This window comes from Lepisosteus platostomus, chromosome 1 (genome assembly GCF_059453375.1).
Source record: "Lepisosteus platostomus isolate fLepPlt1 chromosome 1, fLepPlt1.hap1, whole genome shotgun sequence".
In the NCBI taxonomy this organism is placed as follows: Eukaryota; Metazoa; Chordata; class Actinopteri; order Semionotiformes; family Lepisosteidae; genus Lepisosteus; species Lepisosteus platostomus.
Window position 1 is genome coordinate 10,536,129 of NC_142611.1, and position 9,517 is coordinate 10,545,645.

At 40.2% G+C, this 9,517-nt stretch overlaps 1 protein-coding gene across 4 annotated transcripts in view; it reads left to right on the forward strand.

Annotated features, from left to right (window-relative positions):
- Positions 1-9,402, forward strand: part of wdr19 (WD repeat domain 19) — a 34,495-nt gene extending 25,093 nt beyond the window's left edge. For all 4 annotated transcript variants that reach the window (XM_088621307.1, XM_088621377.1, XM_088621464.1 and 1 more), the window contains 11 exons: positions 182-291; positions 1,103-1,171; positions 1,407-1,484; positions 2,809-2,905; positions 3,216-3,340; positions 4,841-4,922; positions 5,558-5,708; positions 6,759-6,882; positions 7,598-7,674; positions 8,122-8,255; positions 9,099-9,402. In XM_088621307.1, coding sequence (XP_088477433.1) covers positions 182-291; positions 1,103-1,171; positions 1,407-1,484; positions 2,809-2,905; positions 3,216-3,340; positions 4,841-4,922; positions 5,558-5,708; positions 6,759-6,882; positions 7,598-7,674; positions 8,122-8,236 — 1,028 coding nt within the window. In that variant the 3' untranslated portion in view covers positions 8,237-8,255; positions 9,099-9,402. The remainder of the gene's footprint in view (positions 1-181; positions 292-1,102; positions 1,172-1,406; positions 1,485-2,808; positions 2,906-3,215; positions 3,341-4,840; positions 4,923-5,557; positions 5,709-6,758; positions 6,883-7,597; positions 7,675-8,121; positions 8,256-9,098) is intronic.
- Positions 9,403-9,517: the final 115 nt, after the last annotated feature.

Sequence of the window (9,517 nt, forward strand, 5' to 3'; positions counted from 1 at the left end):
ACGGGGTGCCAATTTTTTGTCTTCAAATGGTTTCAAACATTGTCTTATGTGCAGTTTTTGTATAAAGGTTTGTAAGTTTGCTTTAAAATTAAACTGGTTTTAAATACGGTATACATGTATACTCGGTCTGTGGAAGTCTTGCAGTTTGTCAAGAATGTCAGTCTGTGACGATGTGTTGCAGGGTCTGACGCTACTATGGAGGATTATCAGAGCATTGCTCTGTACTTCGAAGGAGAAAAGAAGCACCTGCAAGCTGGGAAGTTCTTTCAGCTCTGTGGGCAACATGCCAGGGTGAGTGCTGGAGCCCACTGATCACTTCCCCGACGTACAGTAGGTGCTCGCATTCAGTGAGGCTCCGTAAAGCTCTCTTGGATCCCATAAGAACAGCACAGCACAGAGCATAACTCTGTGAAGCATCTATCTGAATTCATTAAACTGGAAGCAAGAGGCGTCTGTCTGTACAATTGAGATATTTTATAGAAATTAGTCTTGAAAACAGAACAGTCGCAAAAGAATGAGTTTGTCCCAGTGCCATTATTTTTTGGCAGTGTTCTGGACATACCATTCTTGTGTTTTGTACAGTTCATGTAAAAGGGCCAAAAAATGTTGACTATTATTCTTACATTTTTGAAAACCGTCCTAACTCAGGATTACATTAATTAAATTAAGTATTTATGTTCAATACACTGTTTACAGCACAGTCTTTACCAGGAATTATTTCATGGTCTTCCACAGATACACCAAGTTTCCAGTAGCATGGTTTGTAAATCCTTACTTATGTAAGGATTGTCAAAAGTGTCAACATTGTCACTGTGAGCTCAATAGTGTCAGCATAACAAGTTTGTTTCACGTGTTCAGCAGCTGTAGTATATCCTAAGATTCACTCTCATCACTGGATCCATGGGAGCAGGGAAGGGGAAAGAGAGACTCCAAGATGAACTCGAATTGTGGGAGAAAATGCAGAAGTAGGAAAAGGAAGGGAGTTTGAGTTCTGTACACTCTACATGCTGAGGGTCTGAAATTCTCTGAAAAAAAATAATGTAACCAGTGCAGGTCTTGAGACACATTGAAATTGTTCACATTTCTCTGCTCTCTATTTTAGGCCCTGAAGCACTTCCTGAAGTGTCCCAATACAGAAGATAACCTAGCGATTGAAATGGCCATAGAAACAGTAAGGTTCCCTCTGCAACTGGACAGGGTGACATGGAGAGATTTTGAACTGCAAGCTGCCTTGTGGCTCTTATACACTAAGTACTGATTGATGCACAAATCTGTTGCCATTAGTTTTAGCTATAAATTAATTTGAAATCTTATATCCCGGTATCCCATGAATCAGTATTTTAAGATAAAATGGATACGCTATGCATTTTGTTCTGCTGTTGATGAAGATGATGGCTACTACACAGGTCGGACAAGCCAAGGATGAAGCTCTCACTAATCAGCTGATCGATTACTTGATGGGAGAGAGTGACGGAATGCCCAAGGTACGAATCACGCCTTCTGTGACCTGAGCTGCTGTTTTCTTGGGATGTCTTCATCCTGGTGTGAACGAGAGCAGCTTTCCTGTTACCTGCAGTAGCAGTAGCCTTCCTCAGCCCAAGAGACTCTGTAATGCAGCAGAGGTCCCTGGAGTTCTGTTTCTGGGGTTGCGGTTCAGAAATATACAGAGAGGATGAGAGGACATCCTCGCTGTTTCCATTTTTGGTTTTCTCAAACAAAAAAGCAAAAAGATTGCTTAACACTTTTAACAGCCCCATCGTGGATCTAAGGAGCTTGGTTTCTTAAATTATAGAATTTAAAATGTACCCGTGTTTGTTCTGTTTGAGGACACATGTGATCAATATAATGTAACTCTTTATTGCATATACTGTATGTTTAAACCTGTCTGCAACTTCCGAAACACCTCTCAGTACAAGACACGTCTCTTTCATAAGACTAGTAATCACAATGAAGCTGACCACTGACCACTAACAATGAGTTTGTAGTCCTAAAAGTGCTGTGTAGATCTATTAGATCAGAGATTCATTTTGAAACCATGATTTGTTTTGCTTTGTGGCTTTTTCCATGAATCTGACTCTGGTTTATTTGTTTCTCCTGCTGCTTATCATCCATCTTTCACTGTGCTGTGTTCCTAGTCTCTCTCTGTGAGTAATTACAACACAAGAATTCCATACCTGCTCTTCTGGGGTTTTGTGCTAAAGCTGACAGTGTTAGCAAGAATCTGAACTTCACTGAGATCTTAGCTCTCTGGTCTGGTCTGGTCTGCAGTCTGGTAAACATGGGGAGATTTTATGCTTTACAAAATGTGTTCATGTGTGTGTTTCAGCCTCTAGTGCTTGAAATCCTACCTTTTATATGTTTTTACTCAGTGCAATTTACAGTAGTAATTCTTAATTACAAGCTTCCAGAATTTGGAAAAGATATACTAAATTTCACATCAGAAACAAAGTTTCATTTTTTCTCTATATACAACAATTAACCATTAGTAACTGCTGAATCTCAGTTTAAGAGAGAATAAGAAATCTAGAATCCTAACCCAGGCTTCAGAGAGTTTTCACTTTTTTCAGCTGTTTATTTCTTGCAATATTATTTGAGAAATTAAACAGACTATATATCGAAGGAGGATTAACTATCTTTAGATATTCATAGTTTTCCATTCAGTGAAGGGGAACATCTTTGTTGGTTGTGTGTTCTGTGATTCTTAAGCTGTTGAATTGCTTATGTCCTTTTAATATAGATATTTTAAGGCATAAATGTGCAGCCTGTTTAATATACTGTATATACTGTACTTTTTCCTATTCTTTTCAGGATGCCAAGTATCTGTTCCGGTTGTACATGGCTCTTAAGCAGTACAGAGAAGCAGCCAGAACAGCCATTATAATTGCCAGAGAGGAACAGTCTGCTGGTATGTGTGGTGTGTTATACCAAAGGACACAGGGGATTTCTTCTAAAAACTGACTACTCTCTGTGTTGATGTAATAGTTCCTCTTAAAACTTCTTTAAACCTTGAGATTGTTTTTTTCCTGGAAGTGAAAACATTTTACGACTTCTACAATCATGAGTATCATAGAATTCGCTCATATTGCAGAGAAGAAATTGTCACATTGTTTGCAAAAACACATAGTTTTTTCCTCAGGAAGACAGTGGAAGATACTTTTATGTTAAAGGCTGACCTGCAGCAGACCCCTGTACACACGTGTCTGTCTGTGCTCCAGGTAACTACAGGAACGCCCATGACGTGCTCTTCAGCATGTACACAGAGCTGCAGACCCAGAAGATCAAGATCCCAGCTGAGATGGCTACCAACCTGATGATCCTTCACAGCTACATACTAGTCAAGGTATTCTCAACATCACCTGCTCATACTAGGATGATGATAATAATTTCTTACACTTCTTAGTGCATTCCTGGACACAAAGCGCTGTGTGTAGCCCCACCTGGATGATGTGACGGCAGCCATAGTGCACCAGTACGCTCACCACACACCGGCTATTAGTGGGGAGGAGAACAGAGTGATGAAGCCAATTCATATTAGGGGATTATTAGGAGGCCATAATTGGTAAAGGCCAGGGGGAAATTTGGCCAGGACACTGGGGTAACACCCCTACTCTTTTCAAGAAACACCCCCGGGATTTTTAATGACCAAGGAGAGTCAGGAACTTGGTTTTACATCTCATTCAAAGGATGGCGCCTTTTTACAGTATAGTGTCCCCGTCACTATACTGGGGTATTAGGACCCACGCAGACTGCAGGGTGAGCGCCCCCTACTGGCCCCTCTAACACCTCTTCCAACCGCAATCTTGGCTTCCCCAGGAGGTCTCCCATCCAGGTACTGACCAGGCTCACTCCTGTATGAACCTAGTGTATCACTGATTGACAAGGTGAGCAAAATTGTGTCAAGTAAGCATGCTCGAGGATAAAAGGCTATGCTCCCTTCACTGTGTGTCCTTTTTAAAAACTACAACTATGACAGCTGGGTTTTCTGAGTCAGTGAAGCAGTTTTATGTGGAAGAGATTTAAAAAACCATGGTGTATGGTGAGATTTATTTATTTGATCTTCCTCTAGCTAATGCAGCATTAAAACAATTTGCTGCCAAGTGAAATTTGCAAATCCGGAGATGTCGACCGCGTGTAGCATCAGTCAGCTTGGAATTATTTGGCACCTTTTCATGCTGAGCGTGATCTCAGTGCATTGTGTAGCATTCATTGGCAGCCCAGGGTGGCCATTTCACGGGACAGGAGTAATAAACTACTGTACATGTTTTAAAACCTAGTGAAAACTACTGGCGTTATGAAGAAGGATCTCTTCACCCCAGTACATCTGTGTGAACTGCAGGGTTTAATGAGGATGATCTGAAATAAATCAATACTTTTCCTGTGCTTCTGCTTAACGCTGCTTTTCCCAGTATTTCTCTTTAACGTATTTAGTGGTTTTGTTCATTTTGTTACAGAGCCAGAAACCTACTGGTCTCCTTCTTTTCTGTCCGCAGGTCTTGTTGATTGTCCTTTTTTTCCATTTTACCCTCCTCTTGGGATTGACAGTCCCTGCGTTAAATGAGCCTTATCACAATGATTTCTCTCCATTGATTATAGTGCCTCAGGCTTGAAATTGGCCTATTCTCACTCTTTGTACATTCAAGAGTCGGTTATTGTTTCAGTGATAAAAGCCTGTGGTGATTCACACTGATAACTTCAAAAGAGTTAAGAATACATTACCATAAAGCTAGTTTTGAAATTCATTATTATTCCACAGTGTGAATTGGTAACAGCCTTGTATTACTCTTCATTGTTAAAGCATGCTTGATGCTTAGTAATCCTCAGGGTGCTGTTTTCTCTCCAGATTCATGTCAAACGAGGGGACCACCTAAAAGGGGCCCGCATGCTGATTCGGGTCTCGAACAACATCAGCAAGTTCCCCTCTCGTAAGTGCTGATTTACAGTTTTCCTGACGTCAGAATCTGCCTGAGAAACTACATTTCCTGACTGGAATACAGATGGTTAGAGGCATTAATCCTAGCAGGGACACCCAATCAGGTTCAAACTTGAGTCTGTAGTTAACATGCTGTTTGCGATCATGAGATGTTGCAAACATGTAGGTGGTAGTAAATCCTTAATAACCTCTACCAAGATAGTCGATAGGTCCATGAGTAGAACTGGTCATTAAGTGGGGAGTGTGAGTCAACACCCTGCCTCTCCTGGGAAGATGAATCCAGGCTCCTATGGGGAATGACCATTATTATGGGGAATATTAGAACGATTCTATTAGAATTATTCAGCAACATCCTCCAATTCCCAATAAAGGAACTAGTGTCATACCTAATATCAGTTTATATATTTAGCAGTAGCTGGTTGCGAGCTTTAATATCGATTCCGAAGTTTTCTCCGATTGTGGTTTTTGACAAATTTGATTCCGACAGCAATTTTTTGGCTTTGCCTTGTGCCGAACCTCGATTCGCAGACTTTCCAGCTGCAAGTGCGATTTTCCTTTTTCATTGGAGGTTCCTGCCTCTGCCTGGGCAGCGATCAGCTCTACTACTGTGCGTTTTTGCGTCCTCAGACATTGTACCCATCTTGACATCGGCTGTGATCGAGTGCCACAGGGCGGGGCTGAGGAACTCCTCCTTCAGCTTCGCGGCCATGCTGATGAGGCCGGAGTACCGAAACAGGATCGACCTGAAGTACAAGAAGAAGATCGAAGCCATGGTGCGGTACGAGATTGTTGATCGCCTGGTTCCCTGCAGTGTCATCGATGAAAGATGAGAAAAGGGATGAACAGATTCGAAGCACATTGTCCTCAGAGTTTAATGTCTACACCACTATTGGCTTAACTGTTTTAACCAAAATAAGGATACACATTTTGTTGTGATGAATACAAGGTGCTCTGAATGTTTCATGTTCTGAAAGGTTCTGTAATGGTTAAGGGTTAAGGGTTTTTTTTCCCTTTGGTGCCCTGGAGACAGTCATTTCTCTCTCTGACTAGACTTCCTGTCAGCCACTCAGGGAACTTTCCTCCTTGGACGTCTCTCTTTGGAAACTGGATCATATCAGTATTTTCAGACCAGGGCATTATTACAGAACATTTATTCCTGCCTATCTTATCTTTACTTGCTAGGAAAGTGGTTTCCTAACAAGAGATGTAAGGAACAAAGGGGTCATTCGATAATTCATTTTTACTAGATCCAAGGACTGTTGCTTGAAAGAAGCCAAGGTTTGTGCTTCAGCAACATGGCTGGATAGCTTGTTCCATACGTCCACAACCCTTTGTGTTAAAAAGTGTCCCCTGTTCTCATATTTCAATGCACTTCCCCCATAATGCCCTTTGGTTCAGTGTGTTGATACCAAAGGTGTACGGAGTATTAATTGTGCCTTTAAGCATTTTGAAATGTGGCTGAAACCTTTCCATTTGCTCTGTTGTCTTTTTATCTAATTGTGTCGTTTCCATTAGTTTATTTTCAGTCAGTTATTATAGGGTTCATTTGGGTTGTGATGTGTATCATAAAGTAGATTAATTATATTAGCATTATTATTAAGGAAGGCAAGTGTGTTTTCCTAGGTCTCCGGATGTGCTACTGTATTCTCTCTCTAGCAGTAAACCATTAAGTGCTTCTTGTTAAAAACAACAACATAAGAGTTATAGAGCACTTGATACCCTTTTCAGTGAGCACAGCTTTTTTAATCTATCTGCTGAGAGTCACGCCGAACACAGGATCGGGAGAGGTTTCTGGGTGGCTGGGTCATATCGGTCTTTTATTCTGCAGGCGCCCTGATACCTCCGAGCTGGAGGAGGAGACGAGCCCCTGTCCGTACTGCAGCTTCCAGCTCCCCGACTGTGAGCTGCTCTGCCCTGGCTGCAAAAATACCTTGCCCTACTGCATCGCCACAGTGAGTAGAGCCCAGCCCACACCTCCAGCCTGCTGAACCAGTGGGCCAGTGGCCGCCTCTCATTCGTCACCTTCCTTATGCTCCTGCGCTTAATGCACATCAGAAGGATTTGGAAATGCAAAATGAGTTGTTTTGCATAATATTTTTCTGGTTCATTCGGGACATCTAATTACAATTAACAGCTGCAAATGCTATTATTGGCCATTCTCTTTGCACATTCAATATTTTAATAAATGATGTGCCACAGCCTTTATAAATAACTGGTATACTGTACAATGTTAAAACCACAGTATAACAGTGAATAAATGGTAAAAACATACTAAACTACTATTAGAAATCATGTAAAACTAAGGCAAAGGTGATAATACTGTACACATTTACCCATGTAAATGTTCAGGAGGGAGGCTGTGTCAGTCCTACTGTACATCTCAGTCTCTGCTGACAGAATGATACTCAACAGCATTATGACTCTTTGGAGTCTCAGTCACTGTTACATTCAGTGTTCCCCAAGAAGAACGTTTCCATCCAAAATAGCAGCATGAGGGACCAGTTCCTAAGTAGACATTGTTTCATTATTAAATCCAACATTTATCAGGCTTCATAAAGAAAATCAATGAAAATGAGGAGAGACCGACTGGCATTGAACAATCAAAACATTAGGAAAAGGGGTAAGAAATATGAGTGGACTTGAATAAAGTGATGCTGTGGTCCACAGGGTCGCCATATGATGAAGGATGACTGGACAGTCTGCCCACACTGCAACTTCCCTGCTCTGTACTCCCAGTTCCTCGTGTAAGTTTTGGGTTACATCACACCCACCTCCCAGGCTTCAAAAGAAAAAAAAAAATGATGCCGGTCTTTCCTTCAAATGTTTTTATACCTCAACATATCTGCATCTTTAAAAAAGCAGAGCTCCCAGACATGTCAGATGATTCGCATATACCTCTCTAATTACATAGTTGCTCACTACACTGACCAGTTTAGGCCATCCTTCTGTCAGATCTTTAGAGGTTTGCGTTTATTTGTCCTTAAAGAAGATATACAGTATGACCAATATGTACAGTTTCGAAATCAAAGTAAACTCTTATTATTTTCATCATTGCTTCTTAGGTGTCTGTATAGTATATGAAGAGTAATATAAAATATATATTATTATAATCAAAAGATGTAAATGGGGTTTAGGGGAAGGATGTCTGTCTCATTAACCATATAATATGTCCTTATTTTTGTCTCTGCTAGTTTGCTGGAGACGGAGACTGTGTGTCCTATGTGCTCAGAAAGCCTGAGTGCCAGTCAGCTGCAGAAGATTACTGACTGCACCAACTACCTAAAGCCAGAGGAAGTTGAGCAATGACCGGTGTTGTCCTGGACAGGTACTCAGATTTTCTCCCTGGGAATTTGAACCATAAACTCTGTATTTAACCATAAATGTCTCATTTTTGTTGTATCTAGGCAGCATTGGGCCAATTAAAAAACAACTAATCTTACTAAGGTAGAATGCAAGAACTGAATTTTTTTAGACCAGGTTGTCTTGTGTTAACCTTGAGCTAACCTACACTGAGGACACTCAGTTTTAATAGAAATAGAAATTCCAGGGGCCTGAATTATGTCAAGCAACTTGGCAATGGTTAATGCTTGTGAAAAATTGGTTCAGTCTTGGGTAAACATGGAATGGGTGTGAATTTCTGCTTTCTCAGTTGTGCATATAGTGTTCAACCTAACAAATGAGGCATTACCTGCAACACACGCTACTACACCTCATTGTATGATTTCGCTTGCGACATTAAAGCACAAAAATCTGACTTATTCAGCTGTTGCTATAATGTGTAGAACAGGCAGCTTACTACCTTTTTACAAGAAAGAATATTAGAAGAAAACAGGAAATGAGGCACTGTCAAAAATAATAGTACTAACACACTTACAATGACTTCAGTACAAATCGAGTTCAAATAATATTGTATGACTGTGATTAGTTCTTGCACAGAATAGTCAGGACCTGATGGTGATATAACCTGAAACAGATTGTGGCAAAAATTTAAATGAATAAGGCATAACAATGCATGAATCATCTGGAATCAACATCAGATCTTCAGTGCTAGTCACATCAAGGATTAAATCAATGGAATTTCTAAAATAAAGGAAGACAGACAAAATGTACTGCTGTCTGTATAGGATGTACTGACTTTTGATATGTAAAGCCTTTCTTCTCTTTTCAGATGCAGAAACTCTTTAATCCTTTGAAACCTGCAGGCTGTGTGACAGTACACATCTCAAGTTCTTAAAATATTTTTTTTCTAAAAATAAATGTCTTTCATGCTGGGGACAAATGAATACATAAAAGCTGTTCTATTTCAGGACTAGACAAAATAGCAATCTATTATAGAATGTTTAACTAGTACTATAATATGCTTTTCCTACTTCTTATCTGAATGTTTATGTACATGTAAAATAGGACTGGATCACTATTTTTATCTAAAATATTGTTGCAATATCTCTACTCAATAAAATGTTTGCAATGTCTATTTGAAGTTTCTTCTTTCCAGGTCGTCTTAAAATGCTTTAAATCTTTGATGGAAATTTAAACATTTCTTGTACAAAAAAGTATTTGGTGATCCATTTTCTCATTTAAAAGGTA